The following is a 20,315-nucleotide window of genomic DNA, read 5'->3' on the forward strand; positions in this document are numbered from 1 at the left end:
CCCTTTGTCCAGATGCACTAACCCTGGATAAAAAAAACAACAACAACAACATGGTAATGGCCCATATGCTGATGCTACTGATTTAAAATCATCTGGTGCCTATCAACATTTTGAGCAATAAATAAATAAAACTGTCAACATTAAACCAAATGACCCATGGACTACTAAATATCAAACAAATTAATGGGATATGTTTAAGAATAAAAAAAAAAAATCATAGAGACAACATAGCCCAGATATGATTTGAGTGCAATAGATTTTCATAACAACAAAAGACACAGACACTGAAGGTACTGGGATTCTCTTTTGACAAAGGACCAACTTGGATGGGGGGATTTGCTGCCCTTTATGGGAAGCACCCGTCATCACAACACAAAGTCACCTTGACGGTGACACACACAATCACTCACATACATAAGCAAAACTCCTGATTGACAAGTTACTCCTTGACACTAATAACTAACTGAGGGCCTCTCCTCTTGTTTCAGACGCTTGTTAACCTGTAACCCTCTACAGCAGGAGAAACGTGTCCAAACAAGACACTTTATGGGCTCACACTGAACAGCCAGGTACAGTTTACACAGTCAAGCAACTAACAGAAAGAGAGAGTCGTGGGTAAATGACATTGCAGATATATTTGACTCACTAACAATGCATGCACTATGGTACAGACAGGAGTTAACTCCCATATTGTCACACTACGGAAAAAACAAACAAACAAACAGGAGTTACAGCTCCTTCTCCACTCAGACGTACCTGTCTGCCTTGAACATGGTTAAACAGTTAGTCCGAAGAAAAATAAACAAGTCCAGGTGTGTGTTGATCTTTGCTGATGAAAATCTCCAAAGAAATGTCAACTGTCTTTTACTGTCTGGCTTCTTCTGTCTGCTGTTACTAAGTCTGGTCCTGTGCGTGTGTGAGATCTGCTGTGATATCACCATGTGAAAACCTGTTTGGTGATATCAGAGATAAATGCAAAGCACCCAGCAACTCTCCATGTATATACTAAGGTGCAGCCTGACTGTTTGTTAGTGTGTCCTGCTCTGTGAAAACTCAGTGTTGATATGAAGTCTCGCTCCCCTGCTCCACATGTTTTTCTCTCCTGAATGGAGGTTGGGTCTGTCTGTAAAGGTTGGAGGAGGGAGAGGAGGGAAGAATTGGAGTGGGGGGAGTGGTATATCAGCCACATAGCCCTGAGCCAAGGAGGTGGGGAGACAGATCCCCACATTTCCATGAGCAGAGATAGCGAAAGGGGAAAAAAAAGAAGGGGGTGGGGGTGATTGGTGACTGATAAAAACCCCCCACTGTAAATAGTAAAAGTGGTGCCGTCAGTCACACTGCCTGTCTACTAGGATTGAGTGTATGCTAAATAAATTACCTGTTATGTCTCTAGACGTTTCTAAGCAATCAAGAATGTAGATTCCTTAGACATTTCTAGAGCTGCAACTTGTTTTCATTGTTGACTTACCTCCCAACATTATCGCAATATTTTTTCCATAAAATGTAAAACAGCAAGAAAAAAAAATACCTGAGGCTTTGAAAACAGATAAAAAGACAAATACGGACACCAGTAAATATAGTGTGGAGGTTGATGTCTTTTAAATAATTATTTTTTATATTTTGGCTATAAATTGTTTTACTGTTATGGCTATTTACCACTGATTGCTCTTGACCACCAAGAGAGCCTTTGGCAACAGTGGGAAGGAAGAACTCCCTTTTAACCGGCAGAGACTTCTAGCAAAATTAGGGGCTGACCCAAATATTTGTATGTTTGTGGGGACTTATTGATATAATAAATTCAAGGTGACTTTCACTGTGCTTACTTAGCAAATGTCCAGATTAGCATTAGCTCACCTGCTCTGGCTCACTTCATGTGTTTTGTGTTCATTAGCAGGGACACGTGTTCAGTGAAGGTATCCCTTTCAAAGCAGGAATGTTATTGGTGTCCCAAAAACTAACTGGCCTGCATGTGAGACGTGGACAGCTCTAAAGAGCAGCTGCAGAATATTATACTGGTTCATACTCCCCCAACACTACAAATGTTTTAATTAAAAACGCAAGAGAAAATTAAAACATGTTATAAATTATTATATATTGCTATTTAACAGCTATTTTAGCAGAAGTAGAAATTGTATCAGAGTTGTTCATATCTATGAACATCTCACTTTATAGAATTAATTAGGGGCAACTTTACAGAGAGATCTTTGTGGATTGTTCACTCTTACAGGGACAAACAATATTTCCACCATGAAGGCCACAAATTAAATTCCATAAGCCTTAATGACATTGTGTTGGAAGCCAGGAGCTCAGAGAAATATCAACCCCAAGAGTCTGTGTGCCATACAGATAAGAGAGGAAAAAAAGCACCTTTTGTAATTCGTGTGATTTCATATTTAATTAACATTTAAGAGGTAACAAAGACTTGAGGTGTGAGAGTTTACTGGTCTAATCCAAAAGCCAGCTCCTCCTCTCTGGGTAAACATACCACTTTTGTGCAGAAGAACCTGTTATTTTGTGGACGCTAACATGCTTGGAATGGAGCTAATCGTTAAATAGCCTGATGATGTCGAGAATAATGGTTAACCCAGAGGAAGACTGCCCACACACCCACATGGCTGTACCTACACAGTTCCTTTCTTACACACACACACACACACACACTGCAATCCCCCCCCCACCCCCTTCGCCCCAACACAAAGAATATAATCTAGTCGGCATGTTCCCATTTGAATAAAAGCTCATTTTGCCAGCCATCCGTCACATCATCCATAGAGATCAGACAGCTGAGACCAAATACACACCACAAGCATGTTTTTCACACAGACAAAAAGGCACCATTTAAACATCAAATCCAGCTCAATTTACTCTCTACATAATCTGTTTGATCCAAGCTAGCTTGCAAATGACAAAAAGGTTTTTGAAATGATGGATATATGATCATTTACCAGTCTAAATAAAAAAGCACCAGCTTCTAAAACGTGAGGATGATGTTGATTTCCTTTGTTTAAAGACTAAACTGATGAATCAGTTTGTCCAAAAAAAGTATAATTTATTAATTATAAATATAAACGTGGTATATGATTTTTGTCTTATTCATAGTTCTTACCGATATAAAGTGTTTTGAATAAGATAATGTCTCGGCTCACATGTACACGTCACTCGTCTGTCCAGGTGTGGCTGTGGCCTGGCTTGGTTTGCTTAGTTACAGATTCAGATATATCAAGTAGTTCAACAGTACTTTGCTCTCTGGCTTTCTAAAGGTGCCTCGGGGCTGGTGACTATGGTGATCCAGATCTATGCAGGCTAGATGAAGTAATTTCCACACAGCTTTTAAGAGGCATGTTTTTTTTTGTTTTGTTTTTTAAATCACCTTCACTGCTTTTATGAAATCTCATTCATATTAACATTACACAGAATTTGAACAAATACCCTGATCTCTTGTTTTCCAACTTTCTATTCCATCTGAAGATGATTTGGTGCCTTTTATGGCTTCATCTGACAATAATGATGACAACAGTACTTTAAATTGTGTGTCAGCCAAGGTATGCAAGGGGCCTGCTACAACATGGTCACTGGCTTTCAAAGAGAAAAATAACCAGGTTATCAGGACAACAGCATCGAAACACTGAAAGACTGCAAACTTGTGGGATTTTCACTGTACAGAATAAATGATACTTGTGCTATAGAGACCATCTGTCAGCTGGGTTGCACATATACAGTCAAGAAACACTACTGCCCTCCTGTGGTAAGCCTACATTAAAGACAAGTCTCTCATTGTTGAGAGACCAAACTGTCACATCTCAGCCATAAAAGTCATATTATATAAGCATGGCATCCATTTTCATATGTTTTTTTTATGTTTGAGCACATCAGAGTTATTAGAATATTTACCAGTAATCTTTTGGGGTTGGGAAATATTGCAAATATGTTTTTGTCACATAAATACTGCGCTTACCCAGATTCACTGTAACTCAACTTTTTGTGAACTGTAATGCAGTATTAGTAAATGCTGCAAAATCTTTCCAACAGGTTTTCATGTTTTTCCTGTTTAATCCAACAACAATACAGAAACAAAAGATGATGCATGGACGATGACAGAACAGAGAAATGCTGAAAATCCTCCCGGTGAAGATGTTAGAACCAGTGAAAGTTTCTAGATACTCTTGTTAACCAATGTGGATAGTAATGGATTTATTGGCAAAAAGTTTCTGTATTGACAACACATGTGTCTGATTAAAAAAGACTCACTTACCCACTGGTCACATCATCAGTGCGCACAGCATTCTTGCTCAGCACATCTCCATCGCTCATGTATCCCGTGACTTCCATTGGGATTCCATCAAGGTCGACGTCTTCCCCGGCTCTGTCTCCCAGGTCCACGCTGCACAGGGCTCCTCCCCTGCCAGCCAGCTGTCGCCGCAGGTTCCCGGGGTAAAGGTAGCGTCCTCCCTGGCCACCAACCACACGCCCACCGTAACCATTCCCCATAGAGGGGGCATCACCCGCCTGAAGACGAGGGCTAGACTGGCCCAGTCGCCACGAGGATAGTGAGGGGCGGGAAGATGTAAGGCTGAGGATGCTTCGACCGCCTCCGCTATTGCTGCTGCCACTGCCTGTGCCGCCACCGCCGCTGATATCTGTGGTAATGCTGCTGTCAAAGGTGGTTTCCAAGGTGCTGAGCGGAATACAATGAAGGCAAGACAAGTTGAGAGCACACATTAATGTTTTCTGATAACATTTCATTCAAAAATGTGCCTTTTGTAGCAAGTGGCCAATCACTACACCAAATGTCAAGAATTCTTTTCCTAGGATCTGGAAATATGGAACAGAGAGAAGCACTGGAGAAAAAAAAAGCATCAAATTGCACAATTTCATTTATGAACAACAGATTTATTGACCTTAGAGCAGAGTATAAACTATGTAGACATTTTGGTCAGCACTGACACATAACACCAGAGTAGGGCTGCCACGATTAGTCGACTAGTCACGATTACGTCGACTATCAAAATCGTCGACGACTGATTTAATAGTCGACGCGTCGTTTGAAGCTTTGTAAGATCCCAAAAGACGCAGGAATAAGTAGTAGGATTTAAGAGTGTAATAACGGACTGAAACAGAAGATGGCAGCACTGCATGTACAAGGATGCCAGCTGCCGTTAAACCCCGAAGAAGAAGAAGCAGCTCTGTCCCAGAATTCATAGCGCAGCCCAGCTCAGTTTCCAACAATGGCGGCAGCTCGTTAGTTTTAATATTACTCTTATTATTCTTTCTGGGTCACAAAATAAACGTTTAACATATTTTCAGGCGAGAATGTAGCTGTGTAAACCTCAAATATCTGCTCGGTTTATCAGGACACCACATATTTTCAAAAGCGCTCCGACGTTTTAGGAGACGTCCGTTACCCACTAGCTCGATAGCTAGCCGGGGGCAAGGCTCACCCGGCAAATCGTTTTCAAACCCACCGCCGTCTTTCGCTACTCAGGTTAAATATATATAAGTCACTTAGATAACTTCAAATGTTATTGTTTGGCTTTTTTCAGTATTTTATTTGTTCCTGAGTAAATCGGTTTGGCTGAGATTAAAGTTATAGTTTTTACACAGCTGAATAAACGTCAAGCAGACAGCTGATTATCAGAAGTGTGAGATGCTCGAGAGTATACTCCGGTGTCCTGTTATATTTTAGATAGCAAGGAGTTTATTAAACTTAACCGAAACAATCTGCAAATTTCATTAAAATTTAATAAACTATCATCTTGTCTTTATTTTTAGTTAGCACAGACCTTAAACACTTAAAGCTGTAAGCTAATGATAGTTATATAAGAGCAGATGCCGCTGGTGCAATAAACTGTACGTTTTACGTCCAATGGATGATGATCTGATTAGTCAACTAATCGCAAAAATAATCGGTGACTAGTCGACTATCAAAATAATCGTTTGTGGCAGCCCTACACCAGAGCACAGGTCACAACTCTGTAGGAGGGAACGTGATTAAAGCTAAGCCAGAAGCATCAAAGACATGCCCAACAATCAAAGTAAAAGATCCCTAAAAAGAAGGATAAGACTGCTATAAGAAAAAAAGGAGGTAATACCTGTTAAACACAGACAGACACAGTCTACTGTCCACGAGACAGGTAAGTGACTGATTCAAATCCACCCAAAAAAAAATGAGGGTGATTTAGATGATTTACCACTCAACCATAACAGCATTGTAAGAAACTTCAGTTGCTGTTCAGATAGTAAGTGTTTGTTCACATATAAACTTCCCTCCAAGCACTGTTTTCCTAACAAGCTCAGTGAAAAATGAATTGCTCAATATCAAGAAAAACACTATGTGGGATGAGCCAGAGCGCAGTGCCAATCACTGTACCTGTGTGAGACCTGAGTTCCTCGGAGGCTGGACATGGTCTCCTCTAAGTTTTGCCGCAGGTCAGCTATGTTTTTGACAGTACGCAACCGCCTGGTCTCTGGGTCTTCACCTGAGCAGCACAATAAAAAAACCAAAAAAAAATTAAAGAACATAATTTCTCTATGCTGAACCAGAAAGATTACATATTTCCATTGATCGCCGACCTGAAAGGTCCTCGATGGATGTCTGGCTGGTCTTGGTGAAGGAAATGTCTCCACCTCTGCCTCCTGAATCGGTCTCAGTAGTCACTGTTCCCTCACTGTCTGTTTGGGATCTGGAAAATAAATTGTGCAACAGATCAAATCGATTCTGAATTATTGTGCACTTAGTGGGAACCTAATATTGAGCAAATTGTCACGAAAGAGGGATAAACCCGATTAAGATTTAAATCTGCTGTGTTTCAAGTCTTGTGACTGTAGTCCAAAATGAATGCCTGCTAATCCCCACACACCAGAAAAGTTTGCCTTTGAAGGATAAATCGATACAGCTGAACCACTGGTAGTGTTTTGAAATGATGACATTCGAAAGCTTCGCTCATATGCAGCCTGCGGTCTTTGCCCGATTCCAGACTTTGTCCGTGTTGACTACTCGCTCTGTGTACCAGACAATGAAAACCACTGACTGCTTCAGAGTCACACTGTTGTACAGAGAATGGCAGCATGGAAACTCTTCTCGACCTTCTGACTAACCAACCTAATACAGGGTTAAACTTTAGCTTATTTCCATATCTTTTCCTTGAACTAATTTCTACCAGTGTGCTTTGTTTTAAGTTAATGGTCATCAGCATTGATCGTATGTTTTTAATTCTTCTAATTTACTTTCAAACATAATCTTTCTGACAGGTGGAGGCGGTATAATCCTGCTGGTAATGGTACCTGACAGCAAAAGAGGAAGTTTCAAAGTGCTGATAATGGAGGCATTTTTTTGGAGGTGGGGTTGTTAACTATAGGTCAGAATGTACACAGGGAGAAAGGGCAGCCGCACAGGAAGCATCAGGAAGTTAATGAGTGGTTGTTAGAAAAGACTTATTGAGCGCATGAGGGACCTCCTTCCTTATCACACTGCGACCAGGACAGAGGTCAGGGGCGCACAACATCTACACATATTTGCCCAGATGCACGTGTACAAACAGGCAGGCAAAATATGAGAACCTGAACATATTAAAGATTACTGTTTAACAATTTAGAGATGGACAAATACTCAAACAAAACTTTGAAAAACTTTGTATTTGGTGAAAAAAAAACAATCCAATCCAATCCAATTTTATTTATATAGCGCCAAATCACAACGAGAATTGCCTGAATAAAGTAAAGGCCCTACGATAATACTACAACCCCCCCCCCAACAATCAGATGACCGCCTGTGAACTAGCATTTGTTAACAGTGAGAAGGACATCTCCCTTTTAACAGAAAGAAACCTCCAGGAGAACCAGGCTCAGGGAGGGGTTTCCATCTGCCACGACCAATTGGGGTGAAGGGATGGCAGACAGGACATAGTACACACACGCTGTCCAGTTAAGAGTTTGGTTTCAAGCCCCCCTGCAAATATGTTACACATAAAACTGAGGAGGGCTAAGTAAACATCACTCTGAGAACCTACATGTGGATGCTAGAGTGGTGGAGAGGTTCAAACAGCATGTGTAATACAGGACAGTGCTTTCTGTCGGGGGGGAAGATTGGAAAGTTTGCAGCTTAAATGGATCGCCAAATTGTGAAGGCGTATCTGGTACACGATGTAATCAAAGTGAGGCATGTTAGAGTGTATGACGCAATGCAACTCAAGCTGCCTGTCTGAACTAGCTTGCAGGCTACACTCCATTTTTTTATACTCTTACACAGCCCTGGAAACATAGAGCCAGGTCATACACCGATTCATATTCATTCAAACATGTGGAATAAGTTCTGAAACATACTGTATGAGCAGTGTTTTAATACTATTATTTTATAAGGCCTAACTTCATTTTGTTTCTTTTTACTTTTCTAACAGTGTAATATATATATATATATATATATATATATATATATATATATATATATATATATATATATATGTGTGTATATATATATACATATGTGTATATATATATATACACATGTGTATATATATATATATATATACACATACACATATATATGTATATGTGTATATGTATGTATATATATATACACGTATACGTGTATATATATATATATTATATGTATATATATATATATATATATATATAAAGTGCAATCTTACCTGTACATGAAAGGTGCAACAGTGGCTGTGTTGGGGTGGCTATGGTGCTGTTGTGTCTGAGGTAGCTGCACGCTGACCGTGTTGCTGGCTGTGCTCTGCGTAGTGCCACCACCTGCCACAGGGGCGGTGCTGGTCTTTCCTTCTGTGGAGGCCAGGCTGGAGGTAGAGCTGGAGTGTCTGCTGTCCCTGTCTCTGTCCAGGGGGCCACGGTGCATGGCGAGACCCCCTCCTAACCGCATGCTCCGAGGCCTCTCCCCTGCTTCCTTCACTGAAGAAGCTTTACCACCAGCTCCTGTGGGTTTGCCTCCTGGCTTTGGTATTCCGCTTTGTGCAGGGGTGGAACTCTCTTTTTTGGCCACTTTACCTCCCTTGGGAATGAAACTGGCAATTTTAGAGGTTCTTTTATTTGTGTCAGCATCCAGAGCAACAGGTACTACTTCCTCCTTGTGCTCCTCTCCCCTCAGCTCTGTTTTATCAGGGACGGAGGTGCGCTTCCCTACCTCCTTCCCTTTCTCCTTCTCCTTCCCCTTTTCCTTATCTTTTTCAGGTCCTTTGACTGAACCTTTCTTGGTAGTCAAAGCTCTGCTGAAAGTTCGCTGGGCAATGCCCCTCAGAGCTATTTTGGGGCTGCTTGCGGTGGTAGAAACCGTAGTTCCCGAAGAGGGAGCCGCTCCACAAGAATTCCCATTGCTGGTTCCGTTGAGTCCCGGCCGAACATTGCCATCATTCTCCTCTAAGGGGTCGGTGTTGGAGCCTGTCTCAGCTCTCTCCACCTGCCCCGCTCCAAGCTGCCTGGTTGGTGCAGCATTATCAGTCTGGGGCCCTACCCCATTGGAGGATGAGATGGAGGATGACTTGGAGCCTCCTTTACTGTTGAAGAGTTTAAGCTTCTCCAGCATTGACTTTTGAGTTACCACCTTAGGAGGAGCTTCATTCGTCAGAGCAGTCTTACAGGAAGTGTCCTTCTCCTGCTTGACAGACTGCATGGCAGATGAGGGGGGGCTCGTCGAGGAGGAGGAATTAGAAGAGGTGTGCTTGGAGCTTGCTGACTTGCCCCTCCAGGGCTTGCTGTTGGGCTGGGGAATAGCTGTGGAAGAGGAGGATGAGGACAAGGGAGGAATCAGGGTAGAGGTAGTGGCAAGGATGCTGGTGGAGGAGCTGACAGACACTGCAGATGATGGAGCATGCTCAGTCATCACCGAAGGTTGTGAGGTCAGGCCCTCTGAGGAATCTGTACCAGACAAGAGACAATTTATTAAACAATAAAGAAGGGAGTTAAAGCTTAGATACTAAATTCAGGCAGACGAAGAATCTGAAGGACACAAGGAAAAACAGAAGCTTCTTTGACCCCACACAGAGTTACCTTATAAGCCCTGAAGGTGGCCTGTGTTGATATAACCAAACATGCCATTACTTTTCTCTGGACTAACCACCAAAACTGTTAAAAACCCCTTAGCACTAACAACGAGAGGAGCCCATCACAAACTGTTTATAAAAACAATGAGGGCCATACTCAAGTGCTTTTAAGTCTTGCCAAGAAGGCCTAGTCAAGAAGCAGTGCTGCTGCACTTATAAGGCATGGACTTATATGGACTTATTTTGGTCACGGTCCCTCTGCTTAACAAAGAAAACACTGTCTAGTTACACCACTCCCCTGTATATTAAACTGAGAAACAAGACGAAAAAATATGGTTTGAATTAGAAATGAACAGAACAGAAAGTACTTTTTTTACAAACATGTTCCTGCTACAGATCCATCATTCATTAAGGAGTTGTCTGAGAAAATCTGCAGCACGTGACTCTCAACAAGCAAACTTACCAAGAGCTGGAGAAGCAACGCAAGAGCTGAAAATTCAGGTATAAGTCACTGCCCATATAAAAATAAACAAAAAAAACCCCCCAAGTATTCTGAGTGCTGCTCAAGATCTCAGTGTGTACGCACAGCAGGGCTACTAACAGCATGGAGCTCAGACCAGCAACATTTGAATATTCAAACACCAACGGCCAGCGAGAGAGAGAGAGAGAGAGGGCCAGTGCAGAGAGCACTGGGTGCAATGAATCATCGCACTTTAGCTGTAACACACTCCGCTTACTTCTTAGACACAAACACAAAACGTGACACATTAATTCAAAGATAGTGCAGCTGCTCTGTTGTCCTTCTTCATCTACAAACCCCTAAAACCTCCTGAGTTTACTTTTTTTTTACAAGTGTTTTTCATTAGACGAGACAAGAGAAAACACATTTCAAACTCCAAATGCATGCCAGTACTTTTTTTTTTCTATTCAGAGGAACAATTACACATGAAAATCAATACAGACAACTTGGTATTCTGATCAATTCACACAGCTATGTTAACTCACTTACTACATAAGTTATTCTTATGGTCTCATTATGTCAGAATTTATTAAACACTAGTCCTGTGTGATTATTTCATTTTATAGCACCTTCCATGCCCTAAATGCAAATAGGCGGCCATTCACTGCTTCTTCTTTCTACTCCTATTTAGCATTTAGTGAGAGCAGCCTGAAACAATGCAGCCATTAGGAAGTGATTAGGGCCCAATTAGATGTGCTAGTAGTTAGCAATCAGCAAAGTGGGTCAGGTTGCTAATAGCTGGCTTCCAATTGGTAGCGGCTGAATGAGAGGGGGACCTGCTGTGATTACGGGGACTGACACTGCAGGTTTGAGATGAGTGGGGCTTTGATATCGGCCAGCAGGAGGGTCGGTACTGTCCAAGAATGGGGTCAGCTCGGATTTCTGTTGGGGGGAAAAAAAGAAAGGAAAAGCTCTGGACAACGGGTCAGCTGGTCACTGACAAGATTGGACCCAGTGACCGGGGCTTACACGCTCCAGTTAGGTTGTCAGGGGTGAAGGAAAGCAGTCAATCTTCAACGGGTTGGGTCAGACGTGACACTAGCGTGATGAACTTAGACACTGTTGCAACACAATCGCAACTTAAAAGAAGCCTGGGTCCCAATTCCTGGAAAGGCTGTTGAAATTAAAAACACAAATCAGTCACGCGCAAAATAAATACCAGTGAAAGAATAAAGAGTTTCCTCTATGAATAAAAATCAAAACTGCCACTTGTATACTTAATGAAGTGACCACAAGAGGGTGTAAAGACCTCATCCTCTGTCACACCTACACAGCTTTCCATTAATCTAGAAATGTCTGCAAATGTCAGCTTCATGTGTAAGCGAATGCTGATGACTTTTGTGTTCTGTATGCATCACTTTCAATTGGTCCAAATCTGAACCAATCATGATAAATTAACAGGCAGACGTGCAAATAATGTTGTTCTCATGTAGCGGTGGAGTTTTTGCACTTGAGGAAGCAGTTTCACCTCAAAAATAATCACATAATTGTTTTAACGTGGGCCACTGACCCTATGACCCCTGTGTAGCCTCCGGCCAAGTCCAGGAATTAAATCTTCTCATTGCCGTTCCTTTACTGTTCTGGCTGAGCTGACTACTTGAGGAAACATGTTGAAAGAATTTGAGTACTCATGGCTTAACTGCTTAATTACTGCAAGCATTGGTGGTTAAAATAAAAAGCAGAAAATGACAGAAGAGCACAGCCCAAAGGGACAAGGATCACAGACCACCCTCCTACTTCCTGTCTGCCAAAAAATCTGCCTCGGTCTCTACAAGTCTGTTTCTGTGTGAGCATCTTGATTGCATCAAATAATTTCGGGAATGAGCTGAAATGGTAATTTTCAAATTCAGTTTTTATTTCATGGAGTGCCACACTCATGTCTGTGTGTGTATATATTACAATTCAATTTACCTGCCTCAAGGTGCTTTATATTGTAAGGCAAGGGAAGTTTATTTATATAGCACAATTCCACAGCAAGGTGATTCAAAGTGCTTTACAGAGACATTAAAAAACAAAAACAAATAAAAAGCATGATTTAAAATGCGAAAAAAAAGGCCTTTGTAGTCTTTGCCTTTGTAAGGCAAAGACTACAAATGGTAATACCGGTATAATGTTAGGCAAGAAAATGAAATATCGCGATAAAATATGGGTAAAACGCGCATGCGCAGTACCTTTGTTTTCATACGCACATGGCGGAAAAAGCATGGCGGCGACAGAGAATGAGAAGGGCGAAAGCGGATCGTTGTATGAAACAGATTAACTAGAATTGGTTTGTCAAAATGGTGCAACTTCAGTGGTGTGGAACTGGTTTGGCTTTCGTCCGTCAGATACACACCAAAGCACATTTTTTGGTAGAGCAAGCAAGCGGGCCGTTTTTATTACCATTATTACCAAACTGATTTTATGTGGTACACGGCACTCAAAAATCTGTCAAAAAATCTTTTAGTACGACTTTGCTAAAGTACGAAAGCCACACCGCTTGATGGATTGTCGGAGCATTACGGCTACCGTAGTCAGGAGTCTCACGGAGTAATACGTACTGTGCTACATTGTGTATGTATAACCTCTTTTTAAGTTTTGTGGATATTATACATGGTTATGCTGAGGATATGTTGGCCAATTTCCACTGGAAATGCCTTTTGGTTAAACTGTCAGCAAGGAATTTGCATTTGCACTGTAAAATTTTTATATAACTTTAATGCACATAAAAAACAGCTGCTTGTTTAAGTGAAAATACATTGATGGGGTTTTTTTTGCACTAATAAAGTTGTGGAGTTGTAAAGTGTTTTGTCTCGCGTCAATTATATTGTCAGTTACATCGTTATCGGAAATTTTCAAATATATATCGTGATAAATATTTTTGGCCATATTGCCCTGCCCTAGTAAAGACCCTACAATAATCCAGAGAAGCCCCAACAATCAGATGAGCCCCAGGCAGGCCCCTAGGAGCAAGCACTTGAGCCACCTGATCTAGCTGTGTTCTGCTAAGCATCTATAAACAGTGAAATCACTGAGCCTATGACAATGCACAGTCCGCATGGATGTAAGATAGATTTCATGCACAAAATGTATAAAAGTGTACATCAGCTAACAATGTTTAGACATCACAAACCCTCCTTGCTCCTTGTGGTTGCCCTGATAACAAGACATTAAGCTCTCAATCGGTCAACAACCATATTACTGACCTGAAAATGTCACACTTATGCACAAGTTACCCTCACATGTAGCCAGAGTAAAACCATCTTTGTGCTGAACCAAACCTGCGGTGTCAGTTCTCCCTGACTGGTTAGATTTATTCAATGCACTGACACCTTCAGAGACATTTAATATGTAAAAATCTGGCACAGAGTTTGAGGCTGCAGGTGTTTGGCTGCTCATCGTGTTCACATTTGAGAAGCCTGCTCTCTCTTGCTCCTCAGTCATTGTGCTCAAAAAAGTGAGAGGGACAGGCGGCTTTTGTGTGGTGACTGAAACTTTTTAAAGTTTTTCCACATGAATACACTCAAACAGTGACGCTACAGCTCATCAGCAGGCTATTCATTCAGCAGGGGCACCAGCCACATATACAACACACAATCCAAGAGACACATGGGCAACAGAAACACACAACCATAGGTGTCCCACACTCTTTCTGTCTCTCTGCTATGTGTCACTCGGCGAACACCCAGACTCTGTCACCTTATATTAAGGCACTTGTGTTTACTTATTGTACAGCCATCCAGTAACATTATTCTATTTTGGCATCAGAGCCTTTGACACAAACCAGATCTGGCCTCTGAAAAGAAGCTGCAGGTGTTTCTGTAACTATCTGAACCTCGAGGAGCAACGTCTTACAATAACTTCATGTGTAGTGTACTTACTAGCAGCTTTTAGTTCAATGACCAATTGGTAAGAAGAGGAAAGGTAATCTACATCAATTTCACATTAAAGGAGCAAGAAATTGGCTTATTAAACAGTAGGAAAACCCTTTGCTTTCTGCGCTATTGAAAAGAAATACATTTTAGGCAGTAACAATCAAAGATTCAATGTAAAACTCGAATTCTTCCTCTGTAACTCTAGCCTATTAGACGTAATCGACAAGTGAAAGATGACAAACCTCACTGGTGTTGCAGACATCCAGGACATCAGAGAAAAAAGTAGAGGAGAGGAAGAGATGGATGAGAGATCAGGGAAGAGTTCTAAACCATGGCCACAGATCTAGAGTGAGTAGGAGGGGAGGAGGAGTGTGGTGGGTCCTCCAGCAGGAGGAGGGGCTTAGCAACAACAAGCCAAGAGGAACCTGGAAGGGGGTTGACCAGTATTTCTCATGCTACCTGCTGACAATCATATGGCCTGCTGCCCCAAACAAACCTAGAAAGACATGCAAGCTTGTGCTTTTTCTGGTTTCAGTGCTCATTTATTTCACCCAGAGTATACTGCAAATAGCTTATATCTGGCATCAGCTGACGCATCTATGCTTCAGACTCAGAGCTTCATATATCAGCTGTCAGGATACCAGCTGAGCATTAAGAGCCAATTGTTTTCATGCAAATTATCACAGCTACTTCACACATCTTGCAGTTACTTTCAAGTCAATGCTGTGTGCTAACGTAGCTCCCCCCGATCATCCTGACCTCCCTGTATCTGATGATTTTTATAAAATCTAATCTTCACGTGCTTTTTCATTAGCTATGGGCTGGATTGTGCCTTCTAACAGAATTGCAGTTGGTGCTCAAGTCCCTTTGAAGATGCCTAAAAAAATTACACTCTTTCCACCAAATCCAACTATTTGGAAATACTTCCAATAAAGTCATTGACAAATGTGTCTACTGGAAATCCCACTATGAGCACTAATAGGATTTCATGTTATGAAGTGTATTTAATCAACAAATTTAAGGACATTTCCCCAAAATTCTGTTGGGTTTTTTTTCCAAATCATGGTAATTTTACACTCACACAAACCGACAAATCTCCCTGCAGTCTACACTAATAAACTCACTCATCTCGAATGGAGCCGAGCATCAGAATAAATGCCCCACAGTGCTTCTCACAGCGTTGGTCCCAGTTAATTTGTGACTGTTTAAACAGACAACAGTCCCTCTCCAGCTCCCTCTCTCTCTCTCTCACACACACTTTTTTTTCTCCCCTTACTCTTCTGCCCTGTCTTTCTCTGGGCAGTCAGAATTCTCTGTCTAATGCAGGGTAATGAGTTTAGACTGTGAACACTAACAAAGTCTATATAAAGCTCTGGCCCATTGAGTGGTGACAGAAACTATTTCCACACTGGTCTAACCAAACGTACTGCCAAACACCCAGAGTTTGTAAGCTTCAGAACAGTGTAGAGCGGTTAAACTGGGTCAGAGCACCGTGGAAGAATATGGTGTGAATACAGTTCTGACTCCAAAGGAAAACTATCACAGTGAACAGCTTTGTTCTTGGATCTACTAAACTCCCACACTGCTTGTACTTTCCCACCTTGTTTGAATTACAGTGTTCAACATAACCGCTTAATCTTAAAGGAATCAGGTGGGAGGAGGTATTCCAGGTGTCCAGAGATCTTCATGTCCATCCATATTCTTCACAGTAGCACTCCATGCAATGCTGAGAGGATCTGATTGGGGCATTGTCCACTGTTTCTCTTTCTCACATAAAGCAGACAAAAGAAGACAGTCCCCATCAAATGGGGTCCCACTAGTGGAAACACTCCATCTGTATTAGGCAAGAGTGTAGGCCTCATGAGTGGAGGACACATGACACTGTTTTGCCTAGAATACCTGCACTGTTCTTCAGACCTTCATACATTAAATGTAAACACATTTTTTGGATGTTATCGTGTAGCAAACATACACCTCACATGTGTTATGATTTTATAAAAAAAGGTTTAAAAAACAAACAAACAAAAACCAAAAACACACTGAAAAAATTGAAGTTGACATAAAGTGATGATGAGCTGGTCCTGATGTTCCTAAATAAGAAAAGGCACAATGATTTACGAAGAGCAACTGAACTTTGTTTGCCAACGTTCTCATTCAGAACTTTATTTCTCTAAAATAATACTTGGATCCATCCCTTCAGTCAACTCTTTTTAGCTCAGTGCTGCAGCTGTTGGGGGGGGGGTTAGGTGCTGGAGCCCAACTGTGATAGGACAAAAGCTGAGGCACACCCTGACTGGGTCGCCAGTCTATCGCAGGGCCATCACAAAGAGACAGACAACTATTCACACTGTTACACTGTTACATTCACAGCGTCTGCGACTGTGGGAGGAATCCAGAGAACCCATACAGAACCCACACAGTCACAGAGAACATGTAACCTCCACACCACCCAGCTGACTGGTCCATTCAAACCCAGGACCTTCTTGTGCTGAGGCGAACACCTCTCGCAAGCCTAAAGGGTTCACTGTGCTGTTGCACTTGAGTTGTGCAGGTTGGAAAAAGGTAGAGAGCAGTGCTCTAAATGGTCCACACCTTGAGTGACCTTTCCATTTGTGAGGATGAATACAGTCTGTGCAAATGGAGGTCACAATGACATTTAACTCATATTACATGAAACCACACATTAAGAGTAATGGGACAGAGTTTCAAAGACACGTTTCCTTAAAGACACTGCACAGGTCAGCCTGAGATTCAATTCAGCATCAACAACAGCAAACTGAGAACAACCTCCACATCCTTTAAAAATGCAACATTAATGTTCAGAATGATTCCAAAGGTGGTGAGCATGTAGTCATTATGTGATTCTGGATTTTATGCTCATCAGTTCTTTGCTGCTGTTCTCTTTAAAATACACAGTTGTTTCTGTGCTGCACTGCGTGCTGAGGGCCAAGCATTACTGGCATGGTTTTTAATCATCTATTAGCCTCAAAGCAGCACAGCTAACTTGCATTTTCCCCACAAAAACAAAAAAGCACCTAAAGGATTCACCATAAAATCATCCTAAACACAGCATTAAGACTTTTTACAGCTGCAAGGCTACTGCCTGTCCTCTAATTTTACTTTCTCTTCCTCTAAACTTGCACACATGTCATGATGACATGCTAAAGGGATTTGCCAACATCCAAGATTCAACCTGAAGATGTCAGTGTGCACCCATTTGTATCTGTATCTCTGGCTTACCTTTGTTCAGGTGTGAGTTGGCTTTGGTTTTGTCACTGAAGCCCTGGCTCCGTCTGTTCCCAGCAGCACTGACCGAGCCTCTCGGCGGGATGTCACTGCCAGCAGTGGACACCCTTGTTGTGGGGCCAGGAAGTCTGATGAATAGATAGAAGAAAAGGAAGAAAGCAAGGGAGAAAAAAGAGGGAATAAACAGGCCAAAAAAGTTAGCTGCTTTATGACAAACACGAGTTTATGAATCTAAAGCAGTTTTATTTTCCCCCACACATTACAGAGACACATTAGGTCACTGCAAGCCTATAACACAAGCACACAACTAGGCAACAGACTGTAAACTAAGATGGGAGGGTATAACATAATTAGATTTATTAGACCAAGCATTTTATGTGATTAAACCAAACACATTAGAAGGGTAAGTGGCAGTTGTAGAACAAATCACATTTCTGAAAGAGAAAACCACATTCTGCAAATACCAAAATATCCTAGTAGCATACATCTTCTGTTTGTTTTGAAACTAGTGATAAAATTAATATAGTTTCAAAACTAAATTAAGTGTAGTTAATAGTTTAAAAAAGGAAAGTGCTACACAAACATGCTTCACTGTTTAGGGGAGTGCAATTTGCCACAAAGGATGAGCTTTAAAAAGAAATCTGCACTAGCGTGCTTTGTTTTCTATACCGTGCCTCTGTGATGATGTGCACTGAAGCTGATGTACCACCCTCAATAGGCTGTAGAGGATCTCAACATGCACAGTTAATTTGTAATATGAACTTGTTGACCTACTGTATTGATTTCCTGGGGGAAGTGGTCTCTGTTTGCTTTCCAGAAGGTCAAATATACCTCAACCTCATTGCTACACTAACCACAATAGGACTACCCTCCTCTTCATGTCTTTCTAACAAGGCATTTTTCCAAATTTGTTCCTGACATGTGTAGTTTTCTATTTAAAATTGCAGCTTTAGTTTTAAACTTAGCTTTTGTTTGCTTTTCTTGCAGCGTTGCGGCGACCCACCCCCAGGGTACACCTACACCAGGCTAATGGAGACAGATAAGCTTGCAGCAGAGTGGACAGTCAGACTGAGAGCGGGTCCTGGGAGAACTATGAGCTCAGATTACATGTGCTCCTCCTTATTTTCCCCACATGGATTAGACTGTAGACAAGCTTTGGTGGAAGTTATGACACCTTGATTTCATTTTGCAAGCCAATCTATAAGGCGAGTTGGAATCTAACAGGCTGTGGCACACAGCTGCTAATGAAATGCTAATTGACCATTGGCGACATCATCACCATCTTGGGACTGAGGCGGATACTTGATAAGCAGATTACAGCAGTCTCACTCAGCTCTCGTGTGCATTATAGAAACTCTCATTTCCGTCTTGCCATTCACTTTGAGTGACCACTATTTATCCAGCTGTTGCAAGGTAATAGCTTTAACCACATTATTTAGGCTAGAGTAGTCAAAAATCATTTCAATTATAGCAGGGCCAGCAAGTCTACTACCTTCCCCCACTGGACTGAGTCTGTCAGGAAGTAATTCAATCTAGTGGTTACATTAAAAAAAAAAAAAAAAAAACGAGCAACACTTTCTTCTTAAATTTTAAGTTTAATATGGGCTATAGTGTGAAAAGAAATTTCAGAATAAATCTACTTCGCAAATCTTTCTCTTTCGACACTCTTAAAAGTGCAATGCAGACAAAGAAAAGTACTTAAATATTTCTCAAAATGAAGTACTAGTGCTAACAGCACATCATTACTTGGATACAACCAACTTACCAAAAGAAAACCCTTTAAAAAAACAGTCTGCTTACACTAAATTGTACAGCAATTCTTCTCTTCACTTAGATTCTTCCACACTCATTATGTTCAAAAGCACAATGTTTTGCTGTTAACTCAGTGTGTTAACACTGAGTTAACAATAATTTTTATTCCAAAACAAAGAAAAATAGACCTTTCACCGCAATACTAGCAGCTAGCATTAATATAAACAATTCACATTGTTAAAATCTTTTAAAATTCGCTATCAGATGCTGCCAGAGAGTCATTTAAATCTTAATTAAGATCAATCAATTTAAAAAAAAAAAGAGTTTAAAAAGTGTTTTGATAAATGATGTAGAATAATTGTAGTTGCACATGCTGACCAAAAGAGGGAGGCATTTCTTTAGTTTGGTCAGGTGCTGTATCCGGGCAGGTGCAATGTAAACATATTCTGGGATGGGGCAGCATGCAAAACTAAATGGTACATTAAATTTCAAGGTGCGTTATCACATCATATGATGCTGCATGCTATAAGGAGGCTAATGTAACTGAAAAAGAAAAAAAGTAAGACCAAAGATATAACATGTCTCATTACAGACCTGCCACAGATTCCTCTGTGTTAATTATTAATGTCATATTATATGGGGGATTGCAGGAGCACACACGCGCACACACACAAGCACGCACACATTTACTTAAGGGTTATCTAAAGGTCTTCTACAGCCCATTAAGCAGGCCTGCCAAATGAGGCACGCTGCCAGAGAGACAGGGCCTTCTGAAAATGGAGCCTGGAGCTTTTGTTCCTATCTGCTCCAACACTACCACTCATGCATAATAGATAGTGCTTGTAGTAGAGATTGCCCTTAATCACAGACAAAGAAACAACATTAAACTCATTACAGAGCGAAAGAAATGCTATCCTTGATTAGGGGCAATCTCAACCTATT

General features: G+C 41.3%; 1 protein-coding gene across 8 annotated transcripts in view; it reads right to left on the minus strand.

The window, feature by feature from the left end:
* nav2a (neuron navigator 2a) overlaps window positions 1-20,315 on the minus strand; it is a 218,705-nt gene that overhangs the window by 39,887 nt on the left and 158,503 nt on the right. For 7 of the 8 annotated variants that reach the window (XM_084953283.1, XM_084952952.1, XM_084953121.1 and 4 more), the window contains 5 exons: window positions 17,616-17,749; window positions 8,646-9,876; window positions 6,571-6,680; window positions 6,368-6,476; window positions 4,253-4,675 (listed from right to left, as the gene is read on the minus strand). In XM_084953283.1, the coding sequence (XP_084809409.1) occupies window positions 4,253-4,675; window positions 6,368-6,476; window positions 6,571-6,680; window positions 8,646-9,876; window positions 17,616-17,749 (2,007 nt within the window). Of the gene's footprint in view, window positions 1-4,252; window positions 4,676-6,367; window positions 6,477-6,570; window positions 6,681-8,645; window positions 9,877-14,617; window positions 14,844-17,615; window positions 17,750-20,315 lie in introns of those variants that run through there. The other variant, XM_084953479.1, reaches the window with a different exon arrangement.

This window comes from Perissodus microlepis, chromosome 1 (assembly GCF_051167445.1).
Source record: "Perissodus microlepis isolate ML-2025 ecotype Zambia chromosome 1, ASM5116744v1, whole genome shotgun sequence".
Classification (NCBI taxonomy): domain Eukaryota; kingdom Metazoa; phylum Chordata; class Actinopteri; order Cichliformes; family Cichlidae; genus Perissodus; species Perissodus microlepis.